Consider the following 22,107-nt stretch of genomic DNA (forward strand, 5'->3'; position numbering starts at 1 on the left):
TGATGGTGAGAAAGAGAATTTCTTTGTTTTAAGAAAGGTGATAAATTATTTCAATGTAGTATACCAAAAACATTTCCACTAGATATATATCTATAGTAAATAATATTTAGACTTAGTCTATCTAAGATAACAGCATTATTTTTTTAAAAAAAAAATCGAAAACCTTTATAAAAAAAAAAAAATAGGCCCAACACGTTTTTGCAAACCTCTTAAAATAAATCTTTTAAAAAAATTATATCTTTAGAAAACTTACGATGATTTCATTTTTTGTTTCAAAAAGATATCAATTCCTAGAGATAGCAAGCATATGTCCTTCACCTTTAAAAACACGTGCACATGTGCTTTAGGAGGTCTTTTGGTCTGCAATTTTGCGGTATTACATTAACGATTTCATAAAAAAAATTTGAATTACTTCAATCTTTAAAGGATTCCATTTTCTATACGGAAAAAGTCATAAAACATTGCAGTGTAGCTCGAACTGAGTAATGAAAATGATAGTCATGGTATCTAACTCAACTCATTAAAAATTTAACTGTTTGTTTGTTTTTATTCAAGGGTTATAGAATTGTATAACATCAGTATCTGTGCTATACTTCTTGTCCATACTATATATCTTTTCATTTTCATAATAAACTTTTAATTTTGTCTTTAACATTGCATCTCCAACAGCCCGAAAATAAGTCTAAATTTAACTGTATATGGAGAAAACATAAAATGTCACCAATGAATAAAACGAGATGAGTGGGTCTTAATCACTTTATTAAAAGGGTCTTTTTAAAATTATTTAATTATAATTAATTAAAATTGTCATTTTTTTTATAAATGTTACATAAGTATGAGACTTTAGTATTGTGCCGCCAGCGACACTATTTGTAAAGAAGCTTTTTAGGCGATGGTGCAAAGGGGAGCAAGGATAATGTCGGATTCGACAGGAGCATCCAAGTCCTTCTTCTGGGAGATAGTGCACAAGGGAGCCAGAATGATATCAGACTCAACAGGAGCATCGACCTTTTCGATGGCATTGGAAGAGGAGGAGCAGCAGGGAGCATCAACAAGACCGTGAGCCAAAGGAGAGATGGTGTTCTTGGAAGCAGAGGAAGTAGAAGGAGCCATTTTTAATAAGATTTTTTTGAAAAGATATTTGTTTAAAGAGATTTGTGTCTTTAGAAACGAGTTGTGAATGAGAGTATTGATGATGAGAAAAGAAGAAGAAGAAGAAGAAAAAAAAAAGAGAATTATCTGAAGAAGTTGCCTTCTTTTTATATTAATTTTTTCTTAAAAAATATTATAAATGATTTTGATACCAATATTGCTTCATATTGAGAATACTTTTCAAAACATATGGTAGTCCATAACTTATTTCCCGAAATAGATGTTGGCTGAAAAGATAAACAAAATATAATTAATTTTAGATTTTGTTTTTATTTTTTTTTTTTATTTTTATTTGCATCATAGTTTTTGTCCGTAGGAAGGGTGTGATGTGTCTAACAAAATCTCAGCCTTACCCCCATGCAAAAATTCCACAATTCAGAAAGTCCATTCATCAACCCCAATTAGGAAATTTGGCAGCCCCCTCGGCAACACTCGGCGTTCGTAACAACCAGGACATTTATCTATCTTCCATAGCTCATACAAATATTATCTTAAACCCTGCACTCAAATTTTAAGAAATTAGCATCGCAAACTTTTTTTTTTATATCTAGGAGGCCTCTTGGTTAAAATGATTTCATATTGTTTCTACCTAAAAAGGAACAAATACATATCAAATGGCTTTTTGAAATATTACATTTAGCCCTAATTCTATCCACCCTACCCTTTTTTTTAAGATTTGCGAAAACTTGAAACAACGTAAGGCATGCCTTAAATATAAGGGTTAAAGTTTCCATTAACTCCAGCAATAATAATAGTAATTAATATCACAAAAAAAATTGACAGAATTTTTTTTTTCGAGGAGCAATCATATTTTTTCATATTTCTTTTTTTTTTATTGGCTACATAATCATTATGCGTCGTCACAAATGATTTAAGGATCTATGTTCTTGCACCAACTGTTTCTTTAATGGTCAGCTCTCTATATTTGTTTCTTGAACAAAAATTGTATCTAAATTTTTTTTAAAACAAATCTTTAACTAATTTTGTCTTACGATTAGTTTCCATAAATAAAGTGTATAATTTAAATTTAAATATGCTTAAAGCATGTGAATAGCTTAGTTCAACCTTTATGCGCTTTGCTAATAATCACAGTTATGAACTTAGATGTTTTAAAAAGACACAGTTTTTCTTCAAAACATAAGCTAGCTTATCACTAAAAAGAATTGGATCAAAATATTAATTCCCCCAATTAAAGTGCGGGGAGACTGAAAAATGGATCTAAACTCATATGAACTTTTCAATCAAATTCATTTTAATGAAAATGGCTGGTGGTGAGAGAGAGAGTTTGTTTGTTTTAAAAAAGGATGATAAATTATTTCAATGTAGTATTCCAAAAATACATTCACTATCAACTTGGTAATTATACAGTAAACTATTTTAGCAATTATGATTCAGCTGTGGCGTAGCTACATAATAATTCGAGCTGTCTTTAAACAAAAAATCAATGATAGTCATCTTTAAAATGTATACTAATTACATAAATAAAGCTATTCTTGTAACGTTAATCTTTTGTTTGAAGTATACAAAAGTTTCATGGATTATTCAATTATTAAAATAAAGAAAATATTATTGTATTTTGCCTTAACATTAAATGACATATTTTATAAATTGAACTATCCTCAAATAAGATGTGAGTGAAAATAATGGTTTTTTTTTTTGAAAACTCAAATATAATATGGGATATTCAATATATAAATTTTAAAACAATAAAGTCTGGGCTAAAAAGAAATTTTAAACATATGTTTAATAAATAACTCACCAAGTCGATTTTAAAAACACATATATATATATATATATATATATATATATATATATATATATACGTTACATATATATGTAAACATCATTCAAATTTGTAAAATGGTAATCTCTAAAATTAATATTTCAATACCCAATAATTTATTATTTGAACTGTACTACTGTTTATAAAATAAGTTTAAATAATTTGAAAAATTTATTTGTAACCTAAAATAATTAAAAAAGTATATTTATTTATATAGTAATGTTTTTTTTTTTTAATTTTAAACAGTTAACTGCCGGCAGTTCACTTGTATGTTCACTTAACAAAACTATATATTTAGGCTATGGTGCACAAGGGAGCAAGGATAATGTCGGATTCGACAGGAGCATCCAAGTCCTTCTTCTGGGAGATAGTGCACAAAGGAGCCAGAATGATGTCAGACTCAACAGGAGAGTCAATCTTCTCGATAGCATTGGAAGAAGTGAATGAAGTTACTTCGGGCTTGGAAGCAGAAGCAGAAGCAGAAACAGAGGTGGAAGTAGAGAGAGCCATTTTGATAAGTGTAAAAAGTTGTAACTAAGACTGGAGTCTAGAGTAGTTTGTAGTTGGAAATGAAAGAGAGTTTTGATGAAGAAAAGAAAGAAAGAAGGAAAGAAAGAAAAAAACCAAAACCGGCGAAATTCATTGATCTTTTATATTTTAATTTTGGTTAACGTAAAAATGTATTCATAGGTACTATTTTTATATGTTGGCATCTTTCTCCTCTTCAGAAAAAAAATTAATTGTTTCATATAATTCCTTTCAAAACAGATTTTTAGAAGTATTTCAAGTTTATCATTTTGTTTTTTGTGCATTTATGTATTCATAGCTTTAATTATTGCAAATATAAAGCTTTACCAAGAATTGCGCATTGTCTATTTTTGATTTTTTGATTGTTCAGTCCTAATTGGGGGATAGTGCCAAACTGTAACAAATTTGAACATGGACCCTCAATTAAATTTCTAAATTATAATGTCCTAATTAGGATATTGCGGCACAGCACTTTTTATCACTTCTTTTTACTGTTCAAAACATTCAATAGAATTCCAGCTTCAGCTTCAACTTCAACCCATTCCCAAAATAGAAAAAAATTACATTCTCACAATTCAAATCTTTATATTTAAAGTATTAATTTAATATTTTTTTTTTTTTTAAATTAATTGGGTCATCGATCCCTGATATTTAGAAACAAGAATTTAGCCATGAATCGGAAAGTATTTTTTTTTCAATCACATCCTATTCTAATAGCTTTTTTTCAAAAATTAAAACTATTGAAAAATTTAGCTTAAAATTTATTATCCCATATAATCTTTTAAAAATTTTGTCTGTTTTTTCCAAAATTTCCAATAAAAACTTTTTGCAGAAAAAGTATCATTAAAAATTAGATATCACATTTTAATTTTTGAAGGTTTTTTTAAATAAACAAAAAGATATTCTCAAATATAGAAAAAGTAATTCTAGTATATTTACCTTTTTTATTACTCCACATAATATGCTCTTTTTAAATACACCGAACTTCATTTTTATTGACTATATTTTCAAATATATCGTAATCGCCCTTTTTATTTCTGCTTTTGATATCTCTATTTTATTCTTCAGATGTTATGGCTCAGGGACTGGTTGATGTCTCCTACTTTTTTTCATTTAATTTTGTAAAAAAGATTGGTGCCTCAAACTGTATGTTTCTATCCTCAAGTGAGTCATCTTCCAAAAAAAAGTTTTAGAGACTTTCATTTACTTTAACGTTATACTTTATTTCTTTCGCATTATTGAATAAGCAATTTTAACAAAAGAAACTGAAAGTTCAGCCTTAACACATCTTTTAACCTATTTCTTCTTCTTTCCCATTTATCTTCCATCAATTTTCATTATTACACAAGACTGATTTGCTGCTTTTTCTAGCTCACTCAGAGCAAAACTGCCTAGTACTATCCACCATTAATGACCTTAGTAGAAATAATTTTCACATAAAAGGCCTCCACGCATTGAAAAGGTTCCTAGTATATATTTGCAAATATCAAATTAATTCTCATTATATTTCATTTGTTTAGTCATTCAAAATCCTTAAATTTTTTCAAAGTGTCCCAATGAAACATGAAATTGGATTTGATATATATATTAAAACTGAATTAAAGCTTAAACCTATGGCTACAAATTTGTATTCATTAACATATTGGAAGGCACACAAAAACAGATTGGAACATAAGACATTTCAAAAGAAAAAAAAGAAAAAAATTTATTTTGTGGTTTTTATATAAGAGAAAAAAAGAAGTTATAACTGCCAGCAGTAATAATTGATTTAAGCAATGGTGCACAAGGGAGCAAGGATAATGTCGGATTCGACAGGAGCATCCAAGTCCTTCTTCTGGGAGATAGTGCACAAAGGAGCCAGAATGATGTCAGACTCAACAGGAGAGTCAACCTTCTCGATAGCATTGGAAGAAGTGAATGAAGTTACTTCGGGCTTGGAAGCAGAAGCAGAAGCAGAAACAGAGGTGGAATTAGAGAGAGCCATTTTGATAAGTGTAAAAAGTTGTAACTAAGACTGGAGTCTAGAGTAGTTTGTAGTTGGGAATAATGAAAGAGAGTTTTGATGAAGAAAAGAAAGAAGAAAAAAAAATTTAAAAATATCAAAATCATCTTGAATATATATACTTTCAAATTACTTTTTTTTTTTTTAAATCTATGTTATAATTATAACATACATTTATAAAGGTTATAACCTTTATAATAAAAAATGTTGGTATTAACTTAGTGTTGGGCCAAAATTTTATGACCACTTGTCTAGCAGACGCATAGTATTTTCTTAAATTTTCATAAAAAAAAGCTTTTAAGTTCTTTTTTGCAATCTTTTAAAATAATTACATATTGATAATTAACTTTTATAATTTAGTTTTTTTCCAATGTTTCATGACCGGGGTTGATATTGGGTAAGTTAGGAGCAACCATACAAATTTCCTAATCGGGACAGAACAATTCATTTTTTTCAAAGCACCCGCCACCCCCACAAAAATAATCAAGTCTAAGAAAACAACCATTACTAACAGAACTGATATATTCTTTAATGTGAAATGAACCAAATAACTCCTTTTTTCTTTCAAAAACATATTTGACCAGGGTCTAGGATAAGTTAGTTGCGCAAACAAACATATCACTATCATTATGTGCGGTATAAATTCAGATTTGCTGCCTTTTTTCAAGACCAAATTGGCCCAAAATAAAAAAAATTTTAAAGATATTATTTGGTTTTTTTTGAGATCCAAGGTATTACCATATTATTCATCATTACTATCTTAAATATCTATAAAGAGAAAGAGATATTATTGTCACTAGTAGGGCTTAGTCCTAAAAAATAGGATAAATGCAAAAATGACATGACTTTTGGAATAATCATTAATATTTTATGGTTATTATTTATAATTTTTTCTTGTAAAAATGATTAAAGATTTTCAAGTTTAAAAGATATACCAGAAATATATTGATTCAACGAAAAAGAGTGATTTGTACTAGTGAGATTGTAAATTAATTGGTATTACCTTAGCCTATAACCAATTAATTAACAATATAGTTTAAATATATTGATTATACCTAGAACTTTAATATATATATTTTTGAAAGTTTTGTTTAGAAGTAAATAAAAACTTTGCATATTAGTGAAATTTGATAGATCATAATCATAATTATAATTATGCTTTACCTATCCAATTAGACATTCTTAACCATTCACTAAAATGTACCATAAAAATGGTATGATTTGATTAAAGGACCAATGGATTCACTTTTGAGTTTAGATGAAGAAAGCCAAATACTTGATTAGAATGTTTCTAGCTTAGTTGACGTCTCTGTTAGCAGAAATTCCACACAAATCACAACAGTCGACACAATTTTTTAGAGACAGGTTCGAATTCGCTGTTCCGAAATTGGTGGATATCTTACTGATATGCTCTTCACTCAACCTTGAGAGCTAATGCCTTTCAATTGGCATTTGAAGTAATGATAATGGAAAAACAAATAGTGCGAAGTGATCATATAGTTAGTTGTACGATGTTTCATTATTTATTAGTAGTCGTTTGCCACTATTTTAGTGATTTTTCATAGTTATGCTAAGCAATATAGTGCTTAAAACATGGTTTGGCTTTTCCAGCAGACTGTATTTTTTCAATATATATTCTTCTTAAGCTACTTGATTTTTTTTCTTTGAAGCAACGTATGAAATACATTGCTATCTAGTGAATAACCTGTTATTTTTTTTACCACTTTCCCTATTTTTTAGACACTCTATTGAAATTAAGTGAAGGAATTTCTTTGCTAGTTTTTTTTTTTTGTATTTAAGTGAAGATGCTTTAAACTCAATAGAATGACAGGGCTATCTCTTTTTGTTATGGAAACCAATTCTAAACTTCTCTATATTTCCCCTCCTCAAGTTAATGAAGGCACTCTTGAAGTTCTTGTGTGCTTCCTTCATAGCAGACGTTGTTATTTCTTTTGGTACTTCAGACTCAAACTTTTCAAAAATGTACACTAAACAATAAACGACATGTCGTTTATTGTTTCAATACAGGCTTGGTCTTAGAATGATTTATTGTATATCTTTTTGTTGCATTTATCACACCTTCGAGACTTCTTGTTTACGTGGAGATCTCTTAAACTCATCCAAGACTTCATTTCATTGGTGTTAATATAGTTGACAGTACGGTTATAGGCAAAACGAAAAACATACATCCATTTATGAAGTATTATCTTTTGATCGGACGTCATATGTAACCTTGCTTTTGCTGTTTTTAATTTGGGCCAGCTTTTTCAACGAGTTAAAATTCAAAATTTACAACCTTTCTTTGTGGGAAACCACAACAGTTAAAGCGACAACTGAAATGATATTTGAAGAATGGTACCTAATTAACGAGAACTCTAATCTGTTTTTGAATATTGTCAACTTGTTTTTGGAACTGACTTGACCGTATACGAAATATTGTTTGGATTGCGATGAATATCAGTGATGAACCTGAGTAAGATCCTTTTAGCTGTGTTTATAATATCTCTATTGGCCTTAGTTGATCTTGTAAAGTCTTGTAAATTTTGTAAATTTTGTAAATTTTGATACAACTCTCCCCATTTTACTGTGAAGAGTTCCTCATTCAAGTTCGATAAGAGTTCTATATTTAAGTCCATTCATGGTACCTTTATTTTACTTTACATAGCTAAACACTAGAATTTTTTAAGCAATTATATATGGTTTCTTTCTTCTTCTTTTTTTTCGTCACACTAAAAATCTCAGATTTATAATAAATTTCATAACCTTTCTTCTTTAGTGAAAATCATCTCCACAAATCCAACAAATGTAAAAACAAATGTAAGATCAATTATAATTATGTGGGCAAATATTAGTAATTTTAACATTTTCATATAACCGCGGATAAATCAAGTACTTAATTTCAGCACTACAATGTTACTATTCTGTGGTTCCTCCTTCAAAAAAAGGTGCGCAATATCAGCCGTCAGCCATCGAGTAACCATATTCTCATTCAAGCAGCAGTGAACTCGTACGCCAAGAAATTTCCACAGACCAAGAAATTGTCTTATTTTTTTTGTTGGTATCTGTAAATTTTGATACTTAAGTTATTTGTTAAAGTAATCGTTTGTTCGACAACTTCCAAAGTCCTCGATAGTATAGATCACCGTATTATTAAAACATAATGGAGACTTTTCCGGGAAATAATGGTGTTCTGTCAGGTGAAAACTTTTTCATTAACCTTTTCACACCAACCGGAATCACTATCAAAAAGGGTGCAGGATACGAAGAGTTTAGATGTGCCACCCAATACGATAATGGCAAGCGATCACTTTTTGTCAGTAATATTGGAATATACTATCTTGATCGACCCGTCAAAGAATTTGCCTCTAGATACCCTAAAAAAGGCGATCCGCCAATATCGCTACCATTAAAAAAGGTTATTGATTTAGAAAATATCACTCAAGTCGATGCGGTCAAAGAATATAATATGCTTTTTGTTTTATCAAAAAGTACTCTGTACGTATGGCCTCTAAACTCAATTGAAACAGGCAATTTAGAAAGTTGTCGAGATCAAGAGGTTAAGATCCAAAGTGATGTGGATTGCTATAAAGTAAATAACACGGGAAAACGAGCTCTTATATGCCTAGCGACTCATGGTATTCTTTCAAGTAGCAAATTAAGACTGATAGAACCAAGAGTTGGAAAAAAGATAGAGTTTAAGGAAATAAAAAAAATAACACTAGATCAACAAGCACTTTTTATTTCCTTTCTAGAAGAAAATGTTCTTTGTATTGGGTCCAAATTTGGTGAGCTGGTTTCTCTGAATCTTACAATTGGACAAAAACCCAAATCGATACTAGATTTCAATGATAGTATAATCAGCAAAATAATGAAAAAATATCGTCAAAAAGAACTGAAACCAAGATGTGCATTTAAATTACAGTCTGGACCTATTCTTATCAACTATAATAAATTTTCCTTTTATGTCGACGATTATGGACGACTATTGAGCAAACATGGCAACCGAGGTCTTGATTTAATTTTTTATTGGAAAAGCTCTCCAAATGCGTTTTCTATATCATATCCTTACGTGTTTGCCTTTGGAGAAAATATGTTGGAATTTGGACACTTAGAAACAGGAGAAATAGGATCAAGTATAATAAGCAATCCACGGTGGTTTAAGAGCAGTTCGGAGCAGATGATGTACGCATTCAAAGAGTTTGATAAAGTCAACATTTTTGATACTTTTGCTTTGGCAGACTTTTCTAATGTTGTCGAAACATTTTCCGACGCGCCACCCCGTACTCTAGCCATCTTGCCAGACAATAGTCAATCCTCGCTTGTGACATTACATTAGCAATAGATCTACATAATGTAACATGTACTTTCTGCTTCTTCTCATAAATTTATATTACGTAATATATTGTTTTGTGTTTAACCTCAACAGGCTCATACCTGACAATTCCTGACTTGAAAATTTCAAAGAAAATGGCATCAATATCGTCAAGTGAAAAGCCTTCGTCTGAGCCAGCTAGAATCAAGGTAAGTAGAAAATTTTTTCTTTTCTTTTCTTTTACCTTGTTTTGTTTTTTGTTTTTTTATGAATTTTATTAATATTATCAGCCTTTAGATGAGCTAGTAGTTAACCGAATCGCTGCGGGTGAGATCATCATTGCTCCAGCAAACGCTCTTAAAGAAATGCTCGAAAACTCCATCGATGCAGGATCTACAGCAATTGATATTTTAGTCAAGGATGGTGGTTTGAAGCTGCTGCAAATTGTTGACAACGGATCGGGAATTAGCAAGGATGATTTGCCAATTTTATGTCAACGTTTTACGACGTCCAAGCTCCGGGAGTTTGAAGATCTTTCTAAGCTCACGACATATGGTTTCCGTGGCGAAGCATTATCATCGATATCACATATTGCACATCTTACTGTTACCACTAAAATTAAAGATTCACCATGTGCTTGGAAACAGACTTACAATGATGGCAAACCCGCCACCGAAAACCCTACACCCATTGCCGGAAAAAATGGTACAATGATGGTTGTTGAAGATTTGTTTTATAATGTACCATCACGACGGCGTGTATTTAAAAGTTCAGCTGAAGAATATGGCAAAGTTCTTGATGTTATTAGTCGTTACGCTATTCATTGCACCCAAGCATCGTTTTCATGTAAAAAGTATGGCGATTCACATCCTTCTCTAATTGTATCTGCATCGACAGCTGCCACATCTTCAAAGAAAAAAGCCCCTCAGGTTGATCGGATTCGGCAGATATATGGATCTTCTATTGCAAATGAGCTTATAGAAGTTAACGTTCCACCTAAACCGGAGTATGGGTTTTTGGGTGGCAAAGGCCAAATTACAAGTGCCAACTACAGTGCAAAAAAGTCAATATCGCCTGTATTTTTCATTAATCACAGATCAGTTGCAAGTGATCCGCTCCGCCGGGCGCTTCTTCAAGGTGTTTATGCGCAGCATTTGCCTAAGGGTGGGCATGCTTTTGTATACCTTTCGCTTGAATTTGATACCAGAAATTTAGATGTTAATATACATCCAACAAAGCGCGAGGTGAGATTTTTATATGAAGATGAAATCATTGATCATATTTGCTCCTCGGTTCAGGAAGTTCTTGCTGCTCAAGGTTCGTCTCGTACATTTCAAACGCAAACCATTTTAGCCTCATCTGGAATTGCTCGAGATAGGCTAGGTGGAACCTCTGGGGTTGAAATTGCAATAGGAAAAAGAACAAGATCTGTTTTTGGTGAGAGTCAGTTGGAAAGTGTTGAAAATGAAGAAAATAGAGAAATTTTAAGTGTTTTTAGTCAACCACAACCAAAAAAGCGACAAGAAAACAGGCTGGTGCGGACAGATTCTCAACAACAAACCCTCCCAACTTTGTTTCGTGATTCTATGTATCAGAGTGAACCTTCAAAATCACGAACAACAAACAAGCTTATCATCGATGAAGATGATGTGATTCTAGAAGAGGAATCATCTTTTGGAATACCAAAAAGTCAAAGCTCCTTTGAAGATAACGAAAACAATGAAGCCGAAACAGAGAGTACTACACCATCAGTTGCTGAAAGCGACCAAATTAAAGAAATTTTGAGTGAGATTCAAAGCAAAAGCGGTCCATATTATGGTTCAAAGATGCGTTATGTTGATCGGAGCCGCGTTGATGTACGTTTACGTTCAATCAAAGAGCTTAAAAAAGAGGTAGAGGAAGGTGTACACAGCTCACTCACACAAGTATTTTCAGATCATACATATATTGGAGTTGTGGATTATCGAAGGCGGTTGGCTGCTTTTCAACATAAAGTTCAAATGTTCATTGTGGATTACGGAACTTTATCGCAAGCAATATTTTACCAGTCGGCGTTGGCTGAATTTAGCAATCTTGGAACTATTACATTAAATAGTGGAGGTGGTGAAAATGATGATCCCAACGAAACGAGAGTTGAACAAGAATATTCAAACGTTGAAGTTGGAATAAAGATTAGTGATTTATTAGACCGCGAAACATCTACGTATGATGAAGAACGCATTGCTTCATTATGGAATATGCGAGAAATGTTAGGCGAGTATTTTAGTATTAAGTTTATTAAGGGAAGCAGTAACTACTTTTCTGAGAATAAAGATGACGAAGCAGAAGAAAATGAGGGAGAAGATGGAGACCCCGTGGAAGAATTTTGGAGCGGACGAATCAAAACATTGCCAATGATACTTAAAGGCTACACTCCACCCATAATCAAGCTACCAGTGTTTCTTGATCGTCTACTTACTCAAATTACGTTTGAAGATGAAAAAGAGTGTTTCCGTAGTATATTACAGGAGTTGGCTAGATTTTACGCGCCAGAGCCTGTGCTTGATGATCACGAAAGAAGTCCGAGTAAGGACGACGAGGAAGAGGAGGACGATGAGGACGAAAATGTGATTGAATATCGGGCAGAAAGGAGGCGACAAATTGCAGATTCACTTGAGCACTACATTTTTCCTGCGGTCAAACAAAGACTCCTGGCGCCAGAGGGACTTCTCAAGGATGTTGTCGAGATTGCTAATTTACCAGGCTTATATAAAGTATTTGAAAGATGCTAACATGTTTGTAATAATAATAATAAAAAATACGAGTTTTTTATTTTAATATCTCGGAATTCAAACATTAGGTTAAATAGGGTCAAGAATCGAATAGAATTAGTTTTATTTATGGGGCTACAAATCTATTTGTCACCAAATGATATAATTATCATTTATAATTTCATTTGAATTTGGTGGGAATTTATTTTCTTTTTCTAATCTCTTAGGATTTTTATCTATTTATAGCAAAAAAAGAAAAAAAAATAACGCCAGTTATTTGGATAAATTGTCATTAAAAAGTACGTTAAATGTTCATTAAATAATGTGTATAAAAAAAAGATGAAGGCAAGTCTACATTGCTTCAAATTACATATAACCGCTGTTGCAAGAAAAGTAGTCAATGATGCCCATTCTATCATTAAAATACTTTTTAAACGAACCCATTGATAAAGAGCTCAATGGTGGTAATGTTGTGGTATTTGATGGAGCAGAAGGGGCAGATTTCAAAGGGGGAGGTGCCAATGGCTCTGTAGACAAAGACTTTGTTGTAGAAACAATTGGTGGAGTTTCAGTCTGGAAACGAACTGGTGGAAGAGTGATATTAGTGATTCCAAGGCCTTGTATGGAATCGGTGCCGCCCGCGGCACTGGAATCCAAGCCCGAATGGTGCAGAGAAAGGTTGGAGGCGGTTCGGGATTTTATGAAGTTGTCACTGTGAGCAGCACCGTCATCAGTACATGAAGAGACACTGGGTGAAAACGTAGTGTGTTGAGACTGTGGAGAGTACGTATACACAGAGTTTCCACCAGTATGTAAGCTATTTGTGGCAGTAGAAGAGAATTGATTTGATGGAACTGGTAAATTCACAGAAATTGAAGAATAGTTTGAGGCAGCAAATTGACTCAGTGAAGTTGAAGAGGATGAAGATGAAGAAAAAGGCTTGGGAAATTCATGCTGGAACAACTGGTTATTTTTGCGGAGTTTGCCTCGTTCTGCAAGTGCTTGATTTATTGCTTTTGTAGAAAGAAGAGGATTGATAAAAGGAGCGGCACCTGGTGCTAAGACTGGCAAATGCGGCACAACATCAAAATCCTGAAGAAATGTAGGAACTGGAGTTTCGCGAACAATGTCAAGATGTCGAAGTTCATGAAGAGGAAGATCATAAGGGGCAAGAAGAAGAGGATCTGCAGCGTGAAAAATCTCATTCAACTTTGCGTCCCGTTTTTTGAAAAATGAGGCAATACGAAGAGGGTATTTCAATATTTCAAGAACACCTTGGTGAGTAGCGAGTTGAACAACCTGCTCAATTCCAAGAAGATCAATTGGTCCAATGAATGAAAATTGGAAAAGGTAGCGAGCCTCAGGGAAAAGAGCGTCAAGAATGTGTGAAACTGTGTCGTAATAGGTATAAAGGACGATAGAAGCATCGTCAAAGGAGAGTAAATCCAATGAAAATGCAAGGCAGGGGAATTTAGAAATCCACTCCTTAATATATGAAAAAAGAGTGCTAGGTTCGTAAATGCAGTTCTTCTTGGCGCTAGATTCGTATGAAGAAACAAAGCCATATATGCGTTCCAAATACTCAAGCAAAAGAGTGTATTCCTCAAAAATCTCTGGTCGAGCTTGAGAAGAAATGAGTGGTTCTAAAGAAAGTAGTTGAGCACGTAACTCTGGCAAAAAGTGATAAGAGTATCTGGGGAAAATGATATGCTTGATTGCTTGTGCAAGAGATTCTGTTGTGCAAATAGAAGTTTGAGTGACAGAAGCTTGAGTTTGTATTGCTTCGAGTATAGCTCCAAGGCCACGGCACATTCCAACGTAGTTGTAAATTTTGTCTTCTTGGTACATTGCGTCCCAGTAAAGCACAAGTGAAGTGCCAAGTAAGGCATCTGTATTACGAGGAGACACATTGTCAAACTCAGATTGAAATGCTTTTAGCGCAATAATACGATGTTGTTCTTTGCGAATAAGACAGTGGTTTTGCTTGGTTTTGAGATACTGGAAACCATAACTAAATGCCATAAAGGCATGGTACAAACAGTCAAAATGAAACGCAAGGGCAAGTGTATTCGAAAGCCAGTTTGAATAGGCTTTACGCATAAAGTCAGTTTCAAACCCACTACGAACAAGATTGACCGTAGTCAAAAGGTTTCTTCGGCGCAAGTTTGTAATTTCATTAATTCTTTCAACACGAGGAATGCCATTAATGAAAATAGAATAAGCTGGTGGTAGCGCAAGCTCAGTAATTATATTACTTGCTCCATTTGAATAGCCTGTGACGGATACGGAATTAGGAGGGTATTCCGACGCGGATGAGGCGGTAGAGTGATCTAAAGAAGAATGTGACGAAGATGTTTGCGCCGTAGCAGTTACAGTGTTGCCCCTAGAAGTTGCAGCTGAAGGGCCTGTAGGTAAGAATCCCGGATGAGACGGGTGCGTCTGAGGCAGAGGGTTTTCAAGCATGTAAATTTTCCCAGAATCTTCTGTCGAGTTTGACGACTGGAGAGAATTAGAGACAGAAAAAGATGGATTATAAGAATTTTGTTGATTAGAATTGAGTTGGAGTCGATGTGGAGTTTGAGTTTGGATCTGAGAATGGTGTTGAGAATTGGGGGCATTTATTTGGTTTGCTTGACTTTGCTTTTGAAACTGATTTTCCTGGTACTTTTTTGGTGTCAAGTCCATTGAATTTGAGGAAGATTCAGTGGCAACTGCAGCGGCAGCGGCAGCTGCTGCTGCTTGAGCTCTTTTAGTTTCGTGTTCATGAATTTGTTCTGGAGTATAACTTTGGTAGGGGCATTCAAGTTTTGCTCGCTTGCACTGAGTACATACAGGAATGCGCTCATCGCATTTGATGCGCCTAGTCTTGCATGTTCGACATCCTAAATGAGACTTCTTATGAGTTCGACGAAGATGAACTTTACGGCCAAGAGAGGCCGAAGAAGAATTTGAAGCAAATGAATCAGAGGGAGCTTTGGGTTCTGACATTTTACTGTTGTTTGAGATTTCAAAAATGAAATTTTTCTAATTAAGACACTTTGCTAATGTCAATAAATAGTTTTTTCCAAGCATATAGCAAAGCTTATTATTGTTATCGGAGTTTATATATATATATATATATATATATATATATCTTTGTAAATCTTTGATTCTGATGATAACTTGCTCTTTCAAAAAAAAAAAATTATTTGCAGTGTGATAGTAGATGAAGACAAAGAACATCGGCCCGCATATTTTAAAGGCAAAAACAAAGTTGTATAAATATTGTTACAGTTACAATATTTCAACACGTGATCCTAAATATTTGGTCGGCAAGCACGAATCGACAAATCTTAAGCAACCTAGTAAGAGTTAATAATCTTGTGACTTAATAATCTTGTGACTTAATGCTTAAGACTTAAGATTTAAATTAAATATGAGGATGGTTTCAAAAAAGGCATATGTTAAATACATAGGTTTATTAAGCGCCGGTAACATTCTTGACAGCTTCAAGGACCTTGGCGTGAATGGCTTTGGATGCAGCAATCACACCCTTATTGTCCTTGAGAGTGCGGCCGACACCAAAGTCCAGTGGATGGCCATCCTTATCAGTAACAACACCGCCAGCTTCAGTAACAATAACATTACCGGCAGCATGATCCCAAATTTTTTCCTGGTAGTCAGCATGAACTGGCAGACGAAGGTAAATATCGCCATCGCCACGAGCAATTGAAACATACTTTGCTTGTGAATCCATGCGCACGGGAGGTTTTGTTATTCCCAATGTTTGTGCGATTTTAGCTTGTGTATCGTGAGAGCTGTGTCCGGCTTCTACAGACTCACAGAATGTAGCCTCGCTTGTAGATGAGATTTCATGAAACTTGATGGGTTTTTCAGGCTCAGATCCAAACAGAGATTGCTGAAAAGCACCAAGTCCCTTTACAGCAGAAAACAAAACACCATTCTCAGATGTTCCGGAAGACTTGTAGTCTAAAGGCAGGTTGGGGCAACCAATAACACCCACTTGAACGACTGAATCGACAACGAGTGCCAGGCACACAGCATATTGGCCACGGCGCAAAAATCCCTTAGTACCATCAATTGGATCTAACGCCCACATTCTGCCGTTGCGGCCACCTTCGTAATTGCCAGCATCGATGGAGTCGCACATTTCCTCGGCAGTTTGAATGCTTCCAATTGCAGAGGCGGAAGCAGAATCCTTGTCAGTAGCATCCTTTACCAAAGACCAAACATGTTGCTTCAGGGTAGGGTCAGCACGCAAGTTGGCAGCATCTTCTTCGCCAACAACATTGTCGTTAGGGAAAACATGTTTGATAGCATTGATAATGATTGCTTGGGCACCATAGTCAGCCACAGTGACTGGCGACTTGTCTGTTTTAGTGATAGAATCAATATGAGTATCTGCCACAAGCTTAGCAAGTGCAGAAGCACGCTTTACAGCAAGCTCAGCAACCTTTTTTTCAAGAGCAAAAGACATAATTATTGATATTGGATAATAATGATGATATTAATTGGTATTAAAGATGAACCTCCAGCACTTGAGATTGGAAGTAAAAAAAAAAAAAAAAAAGATCAAGTGGCTTGTATTACATTACAACTTTTGTGGCTTGTGGCTTGTGTGGCTTGTAATATGTGGTCACGTGATATTAGTCACGTGTTTTGAACATGTTACAACTTTTCATGTAACAAATTTCCAATAAACTTTGTGTTTTAATTTAGTATGTTTATGTAATATCACTATACAAATGGGGTGTTTGTATACTAATAGTAAATATATAAATTAAAATCAACCCAGCAGTGCACCCACCCGTTGCAACTACCGTTACCAGCAAAAACCGCCATTTCGACAGCCAAAAGCAGCATCATCACTACACAAAAAGCCTACACCTCTTGTTTCTGTCCCCGCCCACTGCCATTTTGGTCATTGCAAATAATATTATAATATTATTAAAAGAGTTTAAAGTAAGTAAACATTTAGTTCAAATTAAAATAATTATTTTAATATAACTTTTTAATAAAGTTAAGGCCAAAGAAAAAGAAAAAAGGGGCCTCTGTGTGAAAAGCATCAGAACAGCCACATAATCAGATTAAATCCATCTCTCTTCTCCACACAACTGTTTTAAACTCATAAGAAAACAGTCATCTTTCATCCATCCAGGAGATAATCAACCCTAGAAATTAATATAAAAGAAAAGAAAACTCAAAGTTCACTTCACTTGATATCTTGAGTGTCAAATGATTAAAGGTTTCCGCCAGTCCTTCAAGGGCAATAAGCGCACCTCCGCTAGTAGCACTTCATCCAGTCACCCCCATTCTTCCGTCATAGGAGGTGGTGGCTCCCCAGGCTCTTCATCATCCACGGCATCATCACCATCTTCTCACGCAAATTTCTTTGCCACAGAACCTCCCAAGAAAATTATACGAGCCCTTTATGACTACCGCGCCCAGGGCCCCGGTGAAGTTGGATTTCAAAAGGGCGACTTTCTCTACGTTATAGGCAATGAAAACAACACTGACTGGTATGAAGCGTCAGACCCTCCAGCTAAAAAACGAGGCATGGTACCTGTCTCTTACTTCGAGGTTGTGTCCCGTAAAGACACCATTCCCACAGTCCCACTGAACTCTCCAGCAGCAGCGGCACTAGCGGCTGCTTCTAGTGCGGCCGCGGTTCGAGACGATTACGACACCGCCAATAGCAACCGTTCATCGGCTAACTCGTTGGGTCTTCGTAATAAGACATCAGAAACAAGCAATACAGGAGACTCTGTTGGATCTCTGATACCCCCATCGCCACGTCACAGCTCTGCATCGACTGCGACAGGATCCCACATGCATAACACTACCCCAAATAGCACCACTAGTACCCTAGGCAAGACTGGAACTGCCGCCACCTCTACAAATAGTTCCGCTTCCACAACTCAACAAAGCTCGGCTCGGTCATCTCAGAAATCCGGGCACTCTTTGTACGGAGTTGTACTTTACGATTTTAAGGCAGAGCGCGAAGATGAGCTTCAAGCAAGTGCTGGAGAGTCTATAATTATTATTGCGAGATCAAATGACGAGTGGTTTGTTGCAAAGCCTATTGGTCGTCTTGGAGGACCCGGCCTCATTCCCATTTCCTTTATTGAGGTACGTGACGTAGGCACTAACCAGCCAGTTGATGATGTTGACGAGGCGATTCGTCGTGCAAATGTTCCCAAAGTTGAGGAATGGAAACGTATGGCTGCCAAATACAAGGCCAGTTCTATACCTCTGGGAAAGTCTGAGGACCCATCTCATAACTCGCACAACTCATCATCAGTTATTCAACAGCTTCGCAATCTTCATCTATCGAATGGAAGTCAACACACAAATGCGTATGATCATTACCATCATCAGCAGCAACAGCAGCAGCAACAGCAACAGCAGCAGCAACAACAACAACAACAGTCTCAATCACAGCAACAGTTTCAACCACATCAATCAGACTATTTTAACCATCAACAACAACAACAGCCACTGCAACAACAGCCACTGCAGCAACAACAGCAGCAACAGCAACAGCAACAGCAACAGCAACAGCAACAGCAACAGCAACAGCAACAGCAACAGCAACAGCAACAGCAGCAGCAGCAACAACAACAACAACAACAACAACAACAACAACAACAACAACAACAACAACAACAACAACAACAACATCTTACACATCAGCAAAAGCAGTATTATACACAGCAATCTCCACAGAGCCTTCAGTATGATGACCAGAATCCCCTGGTTGTAGCTGCGTCTGTTGAGAAATTTGCCTATGCCGACGACCGGTACTGGTACCTTGTCGTGGCTGTGCTTTCCAACGGTCGTTATCGGTACCTATGCCGATACTACCAGGATTTTTATGATTTCCAGGTTGCTCTGCTTCAGGAGTTTCCTGCTGAAGCTGGACGCACCGGGAAAATGCGTACTTTGCCCTTTATGCCCGGGCCGTTGACCTACGTCAACGATTCCATTTCGTCGCAGCGCCGCGCCAACTTGGACGAGTATGTGCGCAATCTGATTGATATGCCGGCATACATTTCACAGAGCCCAATTGTGCAGCAGCTTTTTGCTGTGCGCACGGTAGATATTGAAACAACTAGCTCGACCCCGGTGATGCCTCAGCCCCAAACTCGCTCGACAGCCTCACCATCGCCAACGCCTCAGCAAAAGGCTGGATCACCTGAAGCTACTGGCTATCAGGATAAATATGCGGAGCCATCACCTACAAAGGATACGCATGCCCAGGGTGAAGAAAAAATGGTTGAGCGGTCAATCAGTGGCGGTAATGCTGAGTCTATGACTGAAGATATCAATCGTTCTTTGGAGGTTGCGGAAAATCCTAACACTATTATGAGTGGCAGTAATAACAGCAATAATAGATTAGATTTTAACGAGCTGCATCATGGAGAAAGTGACAACCTGGCCAGTGCCGGAGCGTATGACGATGGAGATGATGCTATAAACTCTATGGATGAGACTTTGTTTGCGAGATCGCATTCTCCGATAGGAGACGGTGCCACGATGGTTCCTCCTGCGTCTCTGGCCACGCTCGCCACCCCGATGACGTCCACTGCCTCGACTACATCGACGCTGCCATCTGTGCAAGACGGGAGTCACATTAAAATCAAAGTGTTTCATGAGGATGATTTGATTGCGATTCGTGTACCCGCGACCATTTCGTTTGACCAGTTATCAGCTAAGATTGCGGAGCGTTTGGGTCTGCACGCGGATCAAATGGTGTTATTGTATAAGCAAGAGGATGGCGAGATGATGGAGGTTCGCAACGCAGAAGATTTTGCACTAGCCTTGGGAAATAAGGTCAAATTGATTTTGTGTGCAAGGTGATTTGTATTTTTTTTTTATTTTGGAAACTAACATAGCTTTTTTCTTTTTTCTTATTCTTATTCTTTTTCTTGTTCAAAAGTAGTTTTTTCTTCTGTGCTTTTATACACTTTTATAAGTTATTTATTTATTTATTTATTTTAAATTATCAATGAAACTGTCTATCAATGTGAATTGATTCATTAAGAGCCTGCTCTTTTTTTTTTTTTGTACATAAAATCATTATAATTAATCTAAATCCATGGATGCTTCATCAGAAATGCCTCCGTAATCGTCATAGTCGTACAAACCGTCACCTGTTATGGTCACAACGCGGTTACCTTGGGACGCGACGTGTGATGAAAGTCCCTTGCCAGCGGCAGCTCTTCTAGCGGTGTCCATTTGAGGGAAAGATATGGGTGGTGATGGCGATGAAAGCGACATGGACATTCGGGTATCTCTGCGACGCTGTGGAGGTGAGTCTGAGTAAAAGTATTCAGGTGAATCGTAGGCATACATGTTGTTATCATCAATCATTGCATCGTCTGAAATGCTTGTCTGTGGCTCTATTGCTGCTGACAACGACTTTCCTGCTGCTGCTGCTGCAGCCACCGCCGCCGCTCGTCTTGCAGATTCCTGTTTTTCCTGGGCTTCTCGTTGAAGGGTAAGCAAAAGATGTCCCCAGATAACTTGTTGTGCAGGAACATATGGTATAAGAGCCAACGATGGTTTCTGGTACCAGTGTGCGCGAGGGCCAAGCACAGATACTGGCACTCGTAGGAGGCCCTTGCGAGCAAGGCGGATCTGCATCTGCTGTTGTTTCTTTTGGCGGTGCTTGAGGCGTTTCTGGAACCGCCGTTCGCGGGACCCATCAGTGTCGGAGCCGGAGGCCGAGGCGGACGAAATACCACCGTCAGAATCCGTGGTGGTTAAGCGCAGTTTCTTGGTTGCCCGACCATTGGATCCACGGCCACGCTTGCGTGACCCCAAAGACCCAAATTCGTCGTCTGTATCCATTTCGTCACTGTCGCTGTCAAGGTATGCATCTTCATCGTCGTTTTGTTTTCCTATTTCATTGTTAAGCGAGTTTGGAGAGGTGTTTATGCCTGTGTATGAATGCGAGTAAGGTCTACGCTTATGCTCAATGTTGTGGCTTAAGCGGTCCTCTTCATCACTTTCAGGTTCACTTTCAAGCTCGCTATCGTCTTCAGTATATGAATCCTCTTCGTTGTCTACATCACTTGAATGGAATTCGTCTGAGGAAGTGCCTTCAGCAGCCAGGAAGTCATCGATTGAAGGAATAAAGACGGTGTGGGGACCGCTTGTGTCCATGTAATCTGTTTCTGGCGCGGGTGCCTGTGTCTGTGCGCGTGCGGGTGCATGTGTCTGTGCCAGAGCCGGTGGCTGTTGCTGTTGCTGAGTGACTTGTTTAATTGGAGGTGTTTGTGCCGGAGTCACAGGTGGTTGTTCTAAACGTTTGGAGGATGTATCTGATTGTTTTGGTATAACTTTTGCGAGACCAAAGGGGTTGTGAGTAGTTCCGGGAGTCTTTGCGTTGTTTTTTCCTAGCGAGAGGTGTTCAAAGGTGGAGATGAGCCGCCGTTTTGCACGCTCTGTGGAAACATCATCGGAAGTACTATTGTGTCTGCGCTTGTGACTAGTTGATTGCTGCGAAGGAGGAGGAGGAGTTTGTTGAAGTTCCATGGTAGTGTTGTGTAGTGTTTAGTAGAAATGTGTGTTTTGG

The 22,107-nt window shown here is 36.5% G+C and overlaps 9 protein-coding genes across 9 annotated transcripts; 3 read left to right on the top strand and 6 right to left on the bottom strand.

The window, feature by feature from the left end:
• Positions 1 to 885: 885 nt before the first annotated feature.
• Positions 886 to 1,113, bottom strand: SAPINGB_P000068 (uncharacterized protein; the record flags this gene model as incomplete). The annotated part of the gene is made up of 1 exon (XM_031994793.1): positions 886 to 1,113. One exon carries the CDS (start codon positions 1,111 to 1,113, stop codon positions 886 to 888), a length of 228 nt encoding a protein of 75 aa, XP_031850684.1.
• Positions 1,114 to 3,229: 2,116 nt separating this feature from the next.
• On the bottom strand, positions 3,230 to 3,445 carry SAPINGB_P000069 (uncharacterized protein; the record flags this gene model as incomplete). Its single annotated transcript, XM_031994794.1, has 1 exon — positions 3,230 to 3,445. The coding sequence occupies one exon, from the start codon at positions 3,443 to 3,445 to the stop codon at positions 3,230 to 3,232; it is 216 nt and encodes a 71-aa protein (XP_031850685.1).
• A 1,786-nt stretch (positions 3,446 to 5,231) lies between these two features.
• Positions 5,232 to 5,447, bottom strand: SAPINGB_P000070 (uncharacterized protein; the record flags this gene model as incomplete). The annotated part of the gene is made up of 1 exon (XM_031994795.1): positions 5,232 to 5,447. One exon carries the CDS (start codon positions 5,445 to 5,447, stop codon positions 5,232 to 5,234), a length of 216 nt encoding a protein of 71 aa, XP_031850686.1.
• Positions 5,448 to 8,625: 3,178 nt separating this feature from the next.
• Positions 8,626 to 9,801, top strand: SAPINGB_P000071 (uncharacterized protein; the record flags this gene model as incomplete). The annotated part of the gene is made up of 2 exons (XM_031994796.1): positions 8,626 to 8,964; positions 9,388 to 9,801. 2 exons carry the CDS (start codon positions 8,626 to 8,628, stop codon positions 9,799 to 9,801), a joined length of 753 nt encoding a protein of 250 aa, XP_031850687.1.
• Positions 9,802 to 9,932: 131 nt separating this feature from the next.
• SAPINGB_P000072 (uncharacterized protein) lies at positions 9,933 to 12,548 on the top strand (the record flags this gene model as incomplete). The annotated part of the gene is made up of 2 exons (XM_031994797.1): positions 9,933 to 9,986; positions 10,068 to 12,548. The coding sequence occupies 2 exons, from the start codon at positions 9,933 to 9,935 to the stop codon at positions 12,546 to 12,548; spliced, it is 2,535 nt and encodes an 844-aa protein (XP_031850688.1).
• A 345-nt stretch (positions 12,549 to 12,893) lies between these two features.
• SAPINGB_P000073 (uncharacterized protein) lies at positions 12,894 to 15,515 on the bottom strand (the record flags this gene model as incomplete). Its single annotated transcript, XM_031994798.1, has 1 exon — positions 12,894 to 15,515. One exon carries the CDS (start codon positions 15,513 to 15,515, stop codon positions 12,894 to 12,896), a length of 2,622 nt encoding a protein of 873 aa, XP_031850689.1.
• Positions 15,516 to 15,987: 472 nt separating this feature from the next.
• Positions 15,988 to 17,004, bottom strand: SAPINGB_P000074 (uncharacterized protein; the record flags this gene model as incomplete). Its single annotated transcript, XM_031994799.1, has 1 exon — positions 15,988 to 17,004. The coding sequence occupies one exon, from the start codon at positions 17,002 to 17,004 to the stop codon at positions 15,988 to 15,990; it is 1,017 nt and encodes a 338-aa protein (XP_031850690.1).
• Positions 17,005 to 17,762: 758 nt separating this feature from the next.
• Positions 17,763 to 20,387, top strand: SAPINGB_P000075 (uncharacterized protein; the record flags this gene model as incomplete). Its single annotated transcript, XM_031994800.1, has 1 exon — positions 17,763 to 20,387. The coding sequence occupies one exon, from the start codon at positions 17,763 to 17,765 to the stop codon at positions 20,385 to 20,387; it is 2,625 nt and encodes an 874-aa protein (XP_031850691.1).
• Positions 20,388 to 20,612: 225 nt separating this feature from the next.
• Positions 20,613 to 22,067, bottom strand: SAPINGB_P000076 (uncharacterized protein; the record flags this gene model as incomplete). The annotated part of the gene is made up of 1 exon (XM_031994801.1): positions 20,613 to 22,067. One exon carries the CDS (start codon positions 22,065 to 22,067, stop codon positions 20,613 to 20,615), a length of 1,455 nt encoding a protein of 484 aa, XP_031850692.1.
• Positions 22,068 to 22,107: the final 40 nt, after the last annotated feature.

The sequence above is a fragment of the Magnusiomyces paraingens genome, assembly GCF_902498895.1.
Source record: "Magnusiomyces paraingens strain CBS 517.90 genome assembly, contig: contig1, whole genome shotgun sequence".
NCBI lineage: Eukaryota > Fungi > Ascomycota > Dipodascomycetes > Dipodascales > Dipodascaceae > Magnusiomyces > Magnusiomyces paraingens.